General features: G+C 38.6%; 4 protein-coding genes across 4 annotated transcripts; 2 read left to right on the forward strand and 2 right to left on the reverse strand.

Annotated features, from left to right (window-relative positions):
* Positions 1–799: 799 nt before the first annotated feature.
* On the reverse strand, positions 800–8212 carry SARC_02950 (AGC/PKA protein kinase). Its single transcript, XM_014303266.1, has 9 exons — positions 7780–8212; positions 6587–6674; positions 5740–5937; positions 4437–4636; positions 4004–4153; positions 3107–3244; positions 2762–2943; positions 1407–1647; positions 800–1299 (listed from the first exon to the last, which is right to left on the reverse strand). The coding sequence occupies exons 1-9, from the start codon at positions 7831–7833 to the stop codon at positions 1132–1134; spliced, it is 1419 nt and encodes a 472-aa protein (XP_014158741.1). The 5' UTR covers positions 7834–8212; the 3' UTR covers positions 800–1131.
* A 598-nt stretch (positions 8213–8810) lies between these two features.
* SARC_02951 (hypothetical protein) lies at positions 8811–10903 on the forward strand. Its single transcript, XM_014303267.1, has one exon. The coding sequence runs from the start codon at positions 8963–8965 to the stop codon at positions 10622–10624; it is 1662 nt and encodes a 553-aa protein (XP_014158742.1). The 5' UTR covers positions 8811–8962; the 3' UTR covers positions 10625–10903.
* Positions 10904–12595: 1692 nt separating this feature from the next.
* Positions 12596–13043, forward strand: SARC_02952 (hypothetical protein; the record flags this gene model as incomplete). Its single annotated transcript, XM_014303268.1, has 2 exons — positions 12596–12699; positions 12817–13043. Exons 1-2 carry the CDS (start codon positions 12624–12626, stop codon positions 13041–13043), a joined length of 303 nt encoding a protein of 100 aa, XP_014158743.1. The 5' UTR covers positions 12596–12623.
* Positions 13044–13191: 148 nt separating this feature from the next.
* Positions 13192–15256, reverse strand: SARC_02953 (hypothetical protein). The gene has a single exon (XM_014303269.1). The coding sequence runs from the start codon at positions 15190–15192 to the stop codon at positions 14152–14154; it is 1041 nt and encodes a 346-aa protein (XP_014158744.1). The 5' UTR covers positions 15193–15256; the 3' UTR covers positions 13192–14151.
* Positions 15257–17521: the final 2265 nt, after the last annotated feature.

Raw genomic sequence — 17521 nt, forward strand, 5'->3', positions numbered from 1 at the left:
CACACACACACACACACACACACACACACACACACACATATATATATATATACATATATATATAGGTACACTTTTGAATCAAATATATAGGTACACACATTTATTTTGTACATTTTTGAATCATAAATGTTCTTAATAAAGGCACAGACTTTATCTGAGTAAAAATCTATAAAATCATAAAACGAATATCTATACTTATCTGGTGTGCTTAAGCTTATACGTATCTGATTCATATATACACAAATAGTTTATTTTTATTGAAAAATGGTTCATAAATACATAAATATATAAAACTTGTTCTCCCATACCTTTCCGGTTCACGTTTAATAAATAAATCCGTAAAACACATTTTTCTATACTTTTCTGGTGCATAAATACATAAATACATATATACATAAATCGCCTTTATCTATACTGATTTGGTTCATATAGTATGCAAAGATACATAAGTAACGTTTATCTAAACTTGTTTGGTTCATAATAAAATACATTCGTACATAAAACACGTTTTTCTAAACTTATTTGGTTCATAATAGATTACATTTGTATACAAAACACGTTTATCTAAACTTATTTGGTTCATAATAGAATACATTTGTATACAAAACACGTTTATCTAAACTTATTTGGTTCATAATAAAATACATTCGTACATAAAAACACGTTTATTTATACTTATTTAGTTCATAATAAAATACATTTGTATAGAAAACACGTTTTACTTATTTCGCATAAATACATTCGTACATAAAATACATCTACTTATACTTTTCTGGTTCGTAAACAGAACTGTACTCAATATCCGGTTCATAAATAAATTTATATATACTTATCTAGCCTTCCTATATCTCACACGCAGAGTCCTGCGTCTAGTATTTGGATACAACTCCCTTCCTCATACACATTCGCCTACAGGCGTGTGCATACAGAACATTCCCATTCCCACGACCTCATCAGCACGAGCGCGTGCGACAACGATACCTCCCATAGCCCTGCTGAGCTATAAACTCTCGCACAAGCTATAGCTTCTCCCACATCGCCGTAATTAGATATACATTGCTCGCAGAACTTCCTTTGCCGCTACAGCTAAAACACCGTCTCCATCAGCCTGGTCTTTCACACAGACGCTCCTCAGAAGTCTTTGAATATATCGGCGTACGGGTCCTTGACATCACCGCCGTACCAGGTGATAGGCTCTTCATCGTACTTGTCGAAGTTGCTGGCGTCTCCGTCTCCGCCCACCTTAGGGATGTACGGTGACGTGACGTGTAGTGCATAGAGTGCGGCAAAGTCCATTCCCTGTGACAGAAGAGAGGGTATAGGTAAGCTACTTACATACCATCGAGGATACAGATAGGCGACTGACATATCATCAAGGACACACATAGGCTCACTCACTCTCTCACCTTGAAGTACTTCATATGCTTGATATCGTTCACCCCATTCTTCATATTTCCCAACCTCCGAGTCAGGTCTCCGGTCAGAAAGGCCTGGATGATCTCTTTCTCGTCGGCTTTAAAGTGTGACGGGAACGCCAGACGACCCTCCACAATCTTTTTGTACATCTCCATTTGACTCGCGTCGTAGAAAGGCGCGTGGCCACAGCGCATTTCATAAATCAGCACACCCAATGCCCACCAGTCAACACTGCAGTGGGTGGGGAAACATGTGGAGAAATATTAAGGAATAAGTGAATAAATGAATAAATATACGTATATACATACATAGACGCAGACAATATATATATTTAATATATACATCTATATATATAGATATAGATATATACATACATACATTATCTATATAAATATATATAACTAAAATTATATCTATATCTATATAAATAGATATAGATATATATCTGTATCTGAAACTGTAACCGTATATATGTATGTATATATATAAATATTGAGTAGAATTTGAGTTGACAAGGCTGAATCGTAATCGGTGTAACGCCTAAACACTGAGAATGAAGGTGTGGCAAGTCGAGTTTGATTTCGCAGGGTAGGGGGTGCTCAACCACAAATCAACTCGACAGGTCCATATTACTGTGTGACGATGAATTATTCTCAACATAAACACAACATGTACTAAACATGTTCAGTATTAGATCGGTGTAGGTATGTTCAAACATCTATTCAAACTCGGTTGTAAAACCCGCGTCAGCACTTGGTTCATTCATTCGGAAGGTATCAAACACAATGCAACCCACACTCATACCTACACACACACACACACATATATATATATATGCACACATATCTAGGCGAGTGTGCGTATTCTTTACCTAAGATGAACTCTGATGCGAGTGGTACGAAAATATCACACAGTATGCTTAAGCAATACACAACTCTCTTCCAATCAGACCACACAGAAAATTCCTCAAGAAAAGACAATGACACATACAAAGACAAGCACATGGCCATGTATGGTCACGACAACAGATCATTTCTGATTCACATACGCACAGACACATAGTCCTATACTCCACACAAAACCCATGCACCACACACAGTGATACCAACATACACACACACACCCACAAACACACACGTACCTGTGGGAGTACCCCTTACTCAGGATTATCTCTGGTGCGAGGTATTAGATACACACACGTACCTGTGGGAGTACCTCTTACTCAGGATGATCTCTGGTGCGAGGTATTAGATACACACACACACACTCACACACACACCGGTGGGAGTACCCCTTACTCAGGATGATCTCTGGTGCGAGGTATTAGATACACACACACACGTACCTGTGGGAGTACCCCTTACTCAGGATGATCTCTGGTGCAAGGTATTCGGGGGTGCCACACAGAGTCCATGTGCGGTCAGCCACTCGTTTGGCGAAACCAAAGTCAGTGATGCGCACATGACCTTTGTTGTCAATCAGCAGATTCTCGGGCTTAAGGTCACGGTACACAATGTCTAGATTGTGCTGTAGAGGTGGGGTATAGAGACGTTAGTAAGGTGTGAGGTTTAGAGATGTTAGTGAGCTATAGAAGGGCTTTTAGGGTTTCAGGTATACATTGTTGTGATATATAGATAGACGTATCAGGTAGTCATACATATATATTGTCCTCTAATATAAGTAGGCATACCAGATATTCAAAGCCAAGCACCACCTCAGCGGCAAAGTGTTTAGCCACTTCATAGCTGAAGTAGCGGTTGCGGTGGATGTGTGTGAACATCTCTCCTCCGTTGATAAACTCCAACGCAAAATATAAGTTTTTGGAGTCCTGTATTAAGGAAATAAGCAGATAAATAGGACGCAGACTATAAGTTTTTAGAGTCCTGCATTTATTAAAATAATCAGATAAATAGGACGCAAATAAATAATAAGTTTATAGTCTTGTATTGAAAAACAAGCAGGCAAATGGGGCGCATGATATTATGTGAAGAAATTGGGTAGTCCGTATGGGTTGCTCCATTTGTACATAGAATGACAAATACACCACACAGCGGTGTATAGTTACCATTCGTGGGAGTCAAAGTGTATAACAAAAAACCATTAGATTAAAATAAGTGCAGAGGTAATAATACATATATACATATATATAGTATAAAAATATATATACACACACATATATATATGCAAATATACATATATATTACTTACATATATTCATACATACATACACACATGTATATATATATATATATATACTTATATTAAACGGGGTTGGCACGCTTGTCAATTTGTGTATCTCTTACCAGTCAATATCCATAAAAAGATTACTTTTCTCGTACATGTCCACATGCGCAATACATGGCTTAACAGGAAGGAATTTTGAACCTCCTCCCCCCCATAAAAAAAAAAGCATTACATACAGAATATCATATACTATGATATACACATACATCTCCTAACATAACACTCTAATATACACAAACATAAACTCAACAACAAATCGTAAGATGCCCATAACATAACCCAACACCGTAATATACACAAACATAAACCCAACATAACGAATCCTCAACCCAACACAACACACCTGGAAGTAGTCGACCAGGTTGACCACAAAGGGACATTCGACGCAGGACAGGATGTTCTTCTCATTGGCGGTATGCTCCACTTGCTTGAGGCGGATGACTATTTCTTTCTTGATCACTTTAATTGCGCAGAACTTTCCGGAGTCCTTAGTCTGTTGCCATGGTGATAGGTGAGACGAGAACAGTCAGGAAGGTCCGCGAACGTATACTATAAGTAAAAACGCGTATGGCAGTATGCGTCACAGATGTTTTAAATTCTGATGTGCAGTATAGAGGCAGCTCAAACGAGTACTGAGCGCTGGGTATGAGTCGAAAAGGGAGTCACACTCCGGTTGAAGAAGTCCTAATGGTGATTTCAACTTTTTCCCAGGAACACAGAGACACACAGACACAGACACAGACACAAACATATATATATAGCTATATATATATTACTTTGACCAGGATAACTCGGCCGAAAGAACCCGTGCCAAGCGTGCGGTATATCTCGAACTTCTCCAGCTGATTTTCGTCGCGATGGGCCTGTCCGCTCTTTAGTGAGCTGAGTTTCTCTTCGAACTGTATGCGTTGGTCCTTCACTTGTACCGTAGTCGATGCTTTGCGATAGATGCCTCCTCCAGATGTGGTGTTGCATACTAATTCGGATTCGGATGTTTTCGGGGTTTGAGTGAGAAATCGAGTTTGTTGTATGTATTGCAAGGGACCTTCAGATGTGGTGGAACTTTCTGGGTTGACGTCGTATTTGTTTCGGGTTTGGAATTTGGGTGAAACACCAATTATATAAATAGAATTGGAAGATGTTTCCAAACGGTAGGGCACACTATGTTGACCGCATGAACATCCAGAAATAATACTATCAGGGAATATGTCCTGTGAGAATGTAAAACCCTAAAACCTTATAACCCTAAGACAAACGAAAGTTCCAATCACCGCAGAAATGCACAGCAGACCACATGGTTGCTGCGACACCACGCGCGTAGAGCACAGGTCATCAAATGCATAGAAAACATGGACGGTTATGCTATAGCATCAAATACAAAAGGTTACGTTATAGCCTCAAATATAAACGGTTGTGTTATAGCATCAAATATAAACGGTTGTGTTATAGCATCACATATAACGGTTACGTTATAGCATCAAATATAAACAGTTACGTTATAGCATCACATATAACGGTTATGCTATAGCATCAAATATAAACGGTTACGTTATAGCATCACATATAACGGTTATGCTATAGCATCAAATACAAACCGTTACTTTATGGCATCACATATAACGGTTATGCTATAGCATCAAATATAAACGGATACGATATAGCATCAAATTATAAACGGATACGTTATAGCATCACATATAAACGGATACGTTATAGCATCGAATATAAACGGATACGTTATAGCATCACATATAACGGTTATGCTATAGCATTAAATATAAACGGATACGTTATAGCATCATTTTTGCTACAACATACACATAGACGCAGAATCACAAGTGTTTATGTTACAACATCAAACATAAACGCTTATGTTATAGCATCATACACATAAACGCATCTACCAATAAGCGTTTGCGCTATACATCAACCATGAACGGTTATAAACTCACAAACACAACGCGCACAAGCCACATCAAGATCCGACCTGTACTGCCCCATACAATTCCATATCAAAACATACAAACGGAACGCGTTAAGACGTAGATAAACGGTATTGCAGCAGAGCTCCTAACACACCTCGAGCCTTCATGACATCATCCAGTAGCTTGGGCAGGTGCTGTATCTGTGACTCATCTTTCTCCAGAGTAGGTATGAGCTTTTCTAATAATAAATGCCAATCACGATTGATCTCGTCCCACTGGTCGGATTGTGCGACTATATATACCTTGGCGCCCGTGCGAGCTTGGACTCTGTATTTGTCCCGGGATAAGGCTCCTACAAAAGGCAAGGAATAGCCGCATGTAAACAAGATCAGATGAGGATACACAACTTTTGTTGTGATAAAACCGCGGGTTATGAGGTGAGAGTTTAAGTTCGATAACCACAACAGTGCTTCCGACATGATTCCATCAACTATTATGTATCATATACATATACACACACATATACATACATACATATACACACATATATATATACATACATGTACACACACACATATATATACATACATACATATACATACATACACACACACTTACAAACACACACACATATATATACAGATGCAGCTACAGATAGATGCATTAGTCATACTCTCTTCTTCCCGTGAAAGCCGTAAATATACCTCTAAGGAAAAAGTAACGTGTATAAATGCAACACATTGCCATGGCAACCCATCTTCGTAGCACAAATACTCGTCAATATTCACACGTTGGAATATATGCACACAGAGCAATGTAAGCAGTCTGTGTGTGCAATATCATACACACACACACACACACACACACACATATATATATATATATATATATATATGTATATATATATATATATGTATATATATATATGTATATATATATATATATATATAAAATGTGTGTGTGTATGTATATATGAATGCTCACAGCGTACACGCACGTACCTTTTAGACGAGAGAAGATGTTTGCCCCATCAATCGAAGTAATGCGGAACAACCCTTGTTCGTATAATACTTCGTTCTTAAACACTGTCTGTTAGCGATGAATGAGGGACCGAATGTGTATGAGTATCGGAAGCAGCCCATTAGACAGTTGCGCTGAGAATGTATGAAATGACAACGTCCTCAGTATACAAAAGGGTTTTAGTGTTTTAGGGTTTTAGGAGAACCCTGAAGTCAAACACACTCTGGGTTTGTAGTGGACGCATCCCATATTCAAGCAACAAAATAAATCATAGTTGTGTACATAGTTTGGTAGGTAAATGACCATGCACGCTAGCAGGTAGAAGTAGCATCTAGTACAGCCATATAGGCACAACACTATGAGTTATATTTGTATGGCATAGTTCACTTTTGCTTATGATTCGCATCCCATGCAGGTACATACATCCATGTATTCGGCATATATATCATAATGAATGTCTGCATGTGCGTGCATGGCTTTATTCACACCACTAGAAGTTGGTGTATATACGTATTGATATTCAAAGCAAACACACTGACTACACACATGCATCCAATTAGTATGAAAAATTGAAGATATATACAACAATATTTGTATGTACACATACTAGCTATAAACTGTATCCCAGAAAACTACACACTTATGCATATATCAGCATATATATATATATATTTATATGAATATATATATATATATCTATATACATATACATATATACCTATACATACATACATATATATATATAAATATATTTACATATATATATATATATGTATATATATCAATATATATATATATTTATATATAGATCCATATACGTATAAACGTATGTGCATTGATAAATACATACACACACTCACATCACCCACCCTCACACCCCCACAAAAAGACCCCCACCCAACCCCACAATATATACATAGATATATATGCACATATACATATACATACACCTGTACGTGTACATGTGCCTATTTATATATATACAGATATATATATATATACGAATAATATATATATATATATATATATATATATATATATATATATATATATATATATATATATATATATATATATATACACACACACACACACACACACACACACACACACACACATATATAGTAGATATGGACAAATATAGCATGAAGTGCTAGATTCATATATCACATACCGATCTGTTATTCTTGTGATCGTCAGCAGCTATGTATGGTCTACACAGCACCATCTCGACTATGTTAATTAAATTTAAATACTTGATGTAGGTTTGTGCACTTGTTATTTGATATACGCTATTTAAATGCTGAATGGCTCTTGTATCGCACAGAGTCAGTCTATCACAACTATACGTATTGGCTGTCTATTTCCAGGTAAGAAAATTACCTATATATTACGTGTATATCGCTATTTCCTGCGAATGCATACGCGCATATCCTTGCTGTGGAGTATGGGCATATGTAAATATAGCTACGTGTTTATCTCATACCATCTTAAATCTAAATACATAAGCTTTTTAATATTTATATAATTAATTAATTTTGTTCTTTGGTCTATTTTGCTTGGATCCCGTAGGGCGCAGGACATCTATTTGACAATTTAGATATACACACACATATATAAATATATATCCATTTCTATATATATATATATAAATATATATCCATATCTATATATATATATAAATATATATATCCATATCTATATATATATATATATATATATCCATATATATATATATATATTTAATTATATATATATTTATATGTACTGATATAAAACATCACATCTAACCCCTGGTGGAGTTTGTACAACACCGCCTAAAGGGGATATGTTCCATTTATAGAATTTCCAATTCTTTTTTATTTACGACAGTTAAGGTGGTTATGTTTTTAATTATTAGAACTGATAGATGGTACATATGAAATACTGTATGCAATAATATACAAAAAAAGGAGAAAAAAAACATATTTACGATATGTATGTAAAATAAAGTCAAAAAGAGCGTCAGAGCAGGAAGGCTCTCGTATTCTGGGCGGCTAGGCAGATTGGTCATTCAAAAAGCGATGACGGTAACACGTGCATAATCTTTGCTTTTTGTACTCTGTCGCTCATTCGCGTGTGAATATATATGTATAAATACATGCAAATATTGAAACGAAGTTTCTTGTGTGTGTATTAGTATTGACATGTCATTATTATTGTTGACATATAATCTACTCAATAACACATGGCGACGTAGGGTAGATAATGCTTTGCTGCTGAATATTAGTTGGTAGAAAACCATCATTTTTGGAATATCTCATCCTGTGACATACTCGACTTTCAACTACACGACATCACGTCGCCAACAGTTCACAATGGCGACAAGCACAGAAAATAGCGTTCTATCTGAAGGGGCCCTCATAGATGCGAATGCAAAACATTCACCAACAACTGCAACAACAGCAACAACAGCAACAACAGCAACAACAGCCACAGAAACAGAAACAACAACAACAACAACTGAAATAACAACAGCAACAACAACAACAACAGAGAGGCCAGAGAAACGCGTTAAGTTCGCTAACTCGGTGCAGGATTATACACGGGATGAAGCCCATGCGCATACACACAGTAACACAGGCAGTAACCATAGTAACTTAAATAGTCAGCTCAATAGAGTAGAAGGGGACACAGACCAGGCCACAGCATCCATCGCAGCTGGGCAGATAATCGACGCACTTACAGCCGACTTCACACTCCATGCAGACGTGCCCAAAGAAGATGAGGATGCCGATGCAAAGGCCAAGCGATTAGCCCGGAAACGTAGACTATGCTCAGTGTGTGGAGAGAGCGCGAGATATACATGTCCTGGGTGTGGTGTTCTTTCTTGCTCGCTTGTGTGTGTTACTAAACACAAGCAGGTTAATGAGTGTACTGGAATAAGGGTTAAGACGAGTTATGTATCGCTGAACAGCTTTACGGATGCACATCTGGCGAGTGATTACCAATTCCTGGAAGATGTGCATAAAATGACGGGTAGGGCGGCAAGGGAGGCCCAATTTAGGCCCAGGGCTGGGCGGAATTTGCCCCGGAAATTGCAGATGTTGTTAAAACATGCAAAGTTGAGAGGCACGGAGGTGCGGATTATGGCTAACGGGATGAAGAAACGCACGTGCAATGGTTCGCATTATAATATGAAGCATGATACGATATACTGGAGGTTGGAGTGGCTTTTCGAAGCACCTGTATTAGACACGCGTGTGACTTTAAAGCCGCCTGTGGGTGAGTCAAAGGTCGATGATGGGAGTAATGTTTTGAATGAGGTCACCAGCGCTGAAAGCGTAGAAAAAGCCGATGCACAGCCTGAAAGCGATACGAATAACGGGACTGAGATCAAAACAGAAAGTGTTGTAAACGCCGAGGAGACAGGTACACCGGAAGATAAGCCGTCAACAACACGGGTAGTGTACTCGGGCATTGATGAGAGCGTAAGTGACTGTGTATCCAATATCCGTGAACTCTTGATAAACCAAATAAGTGCATTGAAGACAGTTCGGAACCAAGCCACCAGAAATGCTGTGGTAGACTCGTATGCAGCCGTGGATGTGGATCAGCTGTTGGTGTGTGCGAAGGTCAACGGACGGGCCAGTAATAGCGTTCGCTACCATCGTTTGCAGTTAGATACTACACTCAAGGAAGCCCTGAAGGGTGTATCCCTGGTAGAGTTTCCCAGTCTCATAGTGGTGTTGCCAGAGCAACAGAGCGAGTATAATATATTAGGGGAGGTGCTAACAGGGGAGAGCGAATCAGAAAGTGAGAGTGAGTCCGACAGCGAGTCGGATTCTGACAGTGAATCCGACAGTGACTCAGAGAATGAGGGTTGCGTACAGGATAGTAACCGTATGGGGAGTGAGGTGAAGCTAGAGGAGAATGCGAGTACAATGCAATGTGACGGAGTACAGCAGGATGGGGATACGTCGCATTTTAAAGGTGAGGATATAGTCGAAGATGCCGAGGTGGGGGAGAGTGGAAATTGAATCATAAGTGTTACATAGTAGAATTCATGCTATAGGGTAGTACACATACTTGATTCGGAGGATGGTGAAAGAGTAGCTCATAGTTCGGCTAATGTTCAAAGTTTGGACAATTTGCAAGCTGGAAAATGAACATCATGTTCTAGGCGATGCAGTAATTGACTGAGTTGAGTGGACTAAGAGTACTGCCACCGCAATGGAAATCAGAGGCCATTTCAAACTATTGTAAGGTTTAGGTATAAGAACGAGAAAGATTAGAAATAAATTAAAGTAGAATCGTGGATGCCAGGTTTTAGGTATTTTGTACGGATATATACACGACCCGTGTAGCCTCCGGGTGAGAGCGGAAGAGTGAATGTCTCCGTTGTTGGTTACAAGTTACACCGACAATATCAAGAAATCGGGTTCCAAAAATAGAACGGAGCATTTCTGATTTTGTTTGCGCCCATTCAACCTAACCTTACACATCTATGTGCGCATCAATATTGTACCATTTGTACGTGTGTTCATACATATTTTGCTGTGTATTCAAGTACACTTTATAAACTCGTACATCGGACATGCGTGCACATATTTGTGATTCTTTTATATACTTAGATATCTCGTTATGTATATGCAAGCCAATTCAACACACACAGATACAATTCGGAACGGTAGGATTTGCATGTGCGGCAGAGGTGGGTATATCAGAGTAAAGGGAGCGTACTATGGCTGTACCGAATGGCACTATATCACGAAAGGGTCTGTTAGTATGTGTTATGTACCAATTGTGAATGGCTAGAAACCTGACAGTATTTTGTATCGCGTTTTGTGCCTCGAAATCAGGCGATGTTGTTTGGCCACCCAGGTTCTGAGACTACCCAAGGCTTAGACCATTCGCACATGATAATACTAGTAATCGCATTTGGATGCGGTATCACAGTATACATCGGAGCGACAAATGTAGTTGGGGATGACCAGTTTCGTCGAATAATGTAGATATTTTGGGAATCGAGGAAGGGTAATACTTAAAATTGGTTCGATGTGGTATATCTATTGTAAATGGCATGCGCGTGTTATTCGAAATACATGAATGTTTTAAAATTCTATGTAAGATTGTATATATCGATGTGCATCTGGTTCAATATATGCACGTGGTAATTTTATACCTCAATAAGTTGGCTTCAGTGATTGTTAACTGGCGGATGTGTTCGGAGTAAGAGTCATACTTGGCGGTCACACCTATACACGATACTATATCGTTGTCATCGGAATATGCCAGGTGGAATGGTTAACTCGTATCGTTTACCATTGTTGTGTTGGTGTATGTTATGCAATACGCATGGAACAATTTTATGTGCGATTGTAAATGCAAGTATTAGCATATAGCTTTTAACCACTGATAAACATGGTCCCGTCAATCTTTGCTAAACTTTAATTAAATTTATATGCTAAGACCATGTACAACGTTAAGTCAGACAACTTAAAACTTTTCACCAGAGAAAAAAGTTAGTTTTGTATCAAATATCATGGCCTTCTGAAAATTGAACACAGATGGCTATGCAAATATACAGCCAACAGCTTCGATGAAAACTCTCCATATTCTACGCATCCTTATCGATGATAATAAAGATGCCGACTCTAACTTGTATTCCGACCGTGATATGTGGTTTATACGAGATAACATGTGCACAAAGCGGCACTTTTCATATTTTCATGCTTGTACTTATTCATGCTTCATATTGATTTGAGCAACAATATATGTTTAGTGGTTGGCACAATGTATAGATTTCTGATTCAGTTACCTAACTAAATATATTGTCACACTCTTTGGAAAGATACAGTTTAACGAACGCTATAACCTAAAGCTGCAACGAGATAGAATATGATGTTCGTTATACTTTTGTCACTTTCGCTAGTGGTGCTTTGCAAAACTATATATGTGCGAGCTGATATATACGCAAGTTACTGTCCCAAGATAGTGCAAGGCGGGCAGGATGGTAGTGATCTTCGGCATGGTATCATGCGCTCACATGTAGTTTTTGACCAAGAGCATCTCACCGCTGGCACCTGTGGTAACACGGATGTGTTTTATCCAGGTATACTATTAAATTGCACAGCTGTAGACTAACAAATCCTCGGTGAAGATTCGGCTATACGCAGTCATTCCATTCCATTAAACGATCTCGCAACATTCCTCTAATCTGCATAAACAGGTGGCAAACGGAAAGTTGTATCCGTAGCGTACGGTAGCTTTGCATATGGGGAAAACTGTGGAACGTGTATAGACGTGCGAAGCGCCCAGGGTGTGAGGAGGACGCTTACTGTTTTCGAGTCTTTCAACGCCGTTAACGGCAATGAATTGGAAGTCTCGGAGTCGCTCATGGAAGAGTTCAGCAAGAGCCCATCGGGTGTGTCAGATGTGCTGGACCTGCTCTTATAGAAATTGTCGGTGCGCAATGTTTTCATACTACCGCTGCATCTCACTTTATCGGTGTGTAAATATTACTGTACATGTCAGTCTTGGTGTTGTTTCTTCATCAATACTCTCTTACTTTATACAGTACCCATTCTTGCTATGACCTCTACACAGTAGCCTCGATAGAAGTGACTTGGGAATTTGTGCGGTGCCCCCCTTCCATAGTATCGGAAAATCTGCAGTACAGATTCAATAGTGGTGCCAGTGATGACAACACTCCTTCCTTGATGTTGAATAGCTCTCCATATGGCGTACGAAGTATAAGTATGGAGGTAAATGGGCGCTATCACACGCTCGCAGGACGCCGACAGGGTCCGTTTCGGTCGATGTATTTTAAATTGCCCCAGGGAAACCTTGCTTTACCTTTGCAAGTGAGGGTCACAAGCTTGACTAACGAGGTTGTCGAGTTCCCTATCAGTGCTATCCATAACCATGGCAACTTCATTGACGCCGGCATACAATTCAAGGGAAAATGCGTCGAATCAGGGATATCAATTCTAAATGATCAAGCGAGCGTCAATACGGCATCATCTGCGTCTGTAGAACGTCAGATGACTCTCGTCGTTGCTCTCAATCTGTTGTTCTTTTTTTGATGACTGCGGTTATGATAACTACAGCAATTCCGTCGAGCCCGAGCTCAAAACATGTCAGTACCGATCATCGTGTAGTAGTAAATGCATTTCAACTGAAGAAGTGGCTATCTCGTATTCATGACGTCTGAATGGAAAGCACTACAATATATTTACCGTGACAGTACGAGGTGTTGATACCCCCGTCCAAATACAACGTCTATTCTAATTCATCAAATCGTTCTTATATTATTGCAAACCCACATAACCCTACCTTAGATGGTGCCGATACAGGTGAAAGCACAGTGTTCCAACATTCCGAAAGCGTTGAGTGATTGTCGTTCTCGATATGAATACTAGGCAATTATTCCAACGGCAGATAGCGTTGTACACGACTACTATGGTTTATTATTACTATAAATTCTGATATGGAGCGCTTCCAAATATAATGTGTTCGCACTGCGCAGTAACGATGCGTAAATAACTATATGGTGTTCATTACATTAATGAGTATGTGATGCTTTCCGAAGGGAGCCTTCACCTTCGTCCACGAGTGGTAAAGCAGTATATTCTTGGGATCTGGATTCGATATCTTTTGACGTAGCGTTCTCGGCTTTCTTATTATCCATAGCTCTTTGATACAAGAAGAACCCAGCGATGGAAACACCGTAAGAGACGGTCTGAACTGGAGTCACAAGATTGCCTAAGAAGACAGCACCAATAATTACTACGACGACATTCTTGGCTTGTCCCAGCACTTTGAAACTTAGTGAACTTGTACGCTTAATTACGGCCATAATAAACAGATTCAGAATGAATCCAAGACACCCAGCAAGCAGATACATGAGTGGACTAGCAGCAATCTTGTCCAAACCATCTTCTACTAGTATTTTTCTACCCTCAAATGGGATGATGAGGGCCACTAAGCACAGGAATGTAATGGGTGTAGTATGGTACAATGCTTCGATTGGTCCAGAAAAGGTTGAATGCAACAGCTTCTGCGTCATAACCAGCTTCAGTGCTTCGAATGTCTCGGACAGAAGCATCAGGACGAAGCCGACCATTGCGAAGGCTATCTCACCATATGCCGAAACTGCACAAGACACCACGATGAGCCCAACAGCGACCAAAAGGTCTCTACGGGGTTTCTCCATGCCAAAAACAAAAAGACAGAACATGGTGATAGCCGGTGTTCCAGCTTTGAGCATTTGGATGAAGGACACAGACAGATACATGTATGCGGCATTTCCGCATGCCAAAGTTCCGGCAGACATCAAACCAATTGGAAGGATCTGCTTGACATAATCCATCGGTGTGAGATGTGCATTTTGAGTCGCCCATCCCATGCGAATGAATACAGTAGCTCCTATATACGAGCACAACTGTCCCAAGCTACAAAGAAAGATGGGATAGTGGAAATCATCATTGTTAAGTATATAGTTGTTTAACATAATAAGCATTGTGGATATAGTTGCCCATCCCGCGCATACGAATATCGTATACGCGTGGCCGTCTTGCAGAGTTGCTAACGTCTTAGACATCATGATTTATCTGTGTTTGTTGATGTAAGTTCTAAGTAATCTTGCTTCAATGTTTCTGACTATTTCTAACCTATTTATTCTGTATATATATACTCTCGATTAAAACAAAATGCAATTGTTGTTTGATTTTTCATTTTTCTCAACTTGTTTGGCGTTGCCGAGGACCGAGGACCGAGGATCGACCTGCCCTTTGGCAAATGGCAATTGGCACACTACTCATAGTCATAGATTCGGAGTCAGAGTGTGACATATAAGTCGGTTATGACTGTGTCGGTGATTGTCACTTTTAAAAGCCTTAACCCTAACGACGACTCATTCGAATCAAATACCTTTTGAACTATTTTCTAAACATAATCGGGATTTTTTTTGCGTGCGCAAGTTGCAGTTTTTAAGGGTGCTCTGAATCCGGAATCGGCTGTTTCCAGCAAGTTAGCAACTGTGATGGCAATTGAAAACTTCTATTGCCTAAATATATTTTACCCCAAAAGCATATTTGGGTGGTACAATATCTTGTACAAACTACCCCCGGTCATGTGAAAATTTGGTATATTTACTCAGAAATTTTAATTTTTTAGATCAATTTTGTCGTAGTGAGCTTTCTACCTAATCATAGAGTTTGAGTATACAATTTTCAATAGATTCCGACTATATTTTTGAACCCTACACGGTTTGAGACTCAATCTAAATCCTATTTTTATTTTTAGCCAAAACGGTCAAGAATTGGCTGAACGGCGCTATGGTTTTATATTTATTGTACGAAAGTACAGAATGTACGACAGTATAGAATTTTTTTGTCCGCTATTGAGTACAATTGAAAGTAGAAACAGGACTAGAATAAATTTGGAAGTAGAAACGGGACTAAATAATACATTTGTCTCTTTTATTTAGATGCCCCACCTGCCACTCTTGGAGTCAAGCATTCTGCTCTTTTGTGTTAAAAATATCAAAATAAAATTACCTTGGAAACCATGTGTGATGTGTCTACACTGTCTACATATTTAAGTCTTTTATATAAAAATATATATCAGATTGCCTTGGTACTTGGTAGTCAGTTAGTCACGGATGAGTATTGAGTAATGACGTGATTCCATTTCGGAATGCTCCGTGTCACCGTTTGGTGTTAATATTAACATTTCAATTTTTTTTTTGCAGTCTTTCTTCGACAGCAGATGTATATTTTGAAATGAACAATATAAGAAATGGTGGGCCAGTGCATTGGCCATAGTATATAAACACGTCATCCGACCATAGTAATAAATATAAACAAATTCAACATATGTATGTATGTACAAATAATTGCAACAGATGGAATATTGTAATGATGTATCTGTTCAATTTTCATAAGGCTATGATGTATGCGTAAAAATAATCGTGTAAATAAAAGTATGAGATCCATAGCTATGAATTGGTTCACCCTTTAATCTTGACTGAGTTGGCTCTTCACAGTTGACGAGCAACACTATTACGGTACACATATCCCAAGTGTATATGACTGCAGGTAGTTATTAAAGTACGAATGTACTGGTGCACTTTGATCCCATCATGTGTTTGTGGTTGCAGTAGTAGTTAATAAAGTATGAATGAACTTGTGCACTTTGATCCCATCATGTGTTTGTGGTAGTAGTAGTTGCTTATAAAGTATGAATGAACTTGTGCACATTGATCCTATTATGTGTTTGTGGTTGTAGTAGTAGTTAATAAAGTATGAATGGACTTGTGCATTTTGATCCCATCATGTGTTTGTGGTTGTAGTACATAGTAGTTATTAAAGTATGAATGGACTTGTGCACATTGATCCCATCATGTGTTTGTGGTTGTAGTACATTGTAGTTAATATAGTATGCTTGGACTTGTGCACATTGATCCCATCATGTGTTTGTGGTTGTAGTAGTAGTTATCTAAGTACGTTGTGCCATATGTATTGGCAGTCCCATAAAAACTTCGCTACAAGTATGGTGCGTAGATCTGAAATCTACATTGAAGCTGTAAAAGATTCAACATTTTTCAAAGTCTTGTGAATAATTAGCGGACGGACCCATCTGTTAAATTATACTCGGTAAGGTAAACAAATTCCTGTGTACAAGTTGGTTCCACCGAAAGCTGTAGGCTGTCTCAGCTGGAATTGTTTCCCCTATACCCTAAGTCATTCTGAATCAAAGAAATTCTACAATATAGTCGAGTGTTTATACTGATACGATTCCAGATGAATAATCTCCCATACTATATATATATATATAGATATATATAATGTATATATAATGTATATATATATATATATATATATATTATTATATATATATATTATATATATATATATATATATATATATATA

This window comes from Sphaeroforma arctica (assembly GCF_001186125.1).
Source record: "Sphaeroforma arctica JP610 unplaced genomic scaffold supercont1.141, whole genome shotgun sequence".
Classification (NCBI taxonomy): Eukaryota; class Ichthyosporea; order Ichthyophonida; genus Sphaeroforma; species Sphaeroforma arctica.

Bases quoted from the DNA above. Each gene is read 5' to 3' on its own strand.
- SARC_02950 (XM_014303266.1), bottom strand. From the start codon at position 7,833: ATGGTGCTGTGTAGACCATACATAGCTGCTGACGATCACAAGAATAAC. The intron at 4,637-5,739 runs GTGTGTTAGGAG...AATCCGAATTAG, and splicing joins TGATGTCATGAAGGCTCGAG to TATGCAACACCACATCTGGA. The intron at 2,944-3,106 runs GTATGCCTACTT...CCACCTCTACAG, and splicing joins TGCTTGGCTTTGAATATCTG to CACAATCTAGACATTGTGTA.
- SARC_02951 (XM_014303267.1), top strand. From the start codon at position 8,963: ATGGCGACAAGCACAGAAAATAGCGTTCTATCTGAAGGGGCCCTCATA.
- SARC_02953 (XM_014303269.1), bottom strand. From the start codon at position 15,192: ATGATGTCTAAGACGTTAGCAACTCTGCAAGACGGCCACGCGTATACG.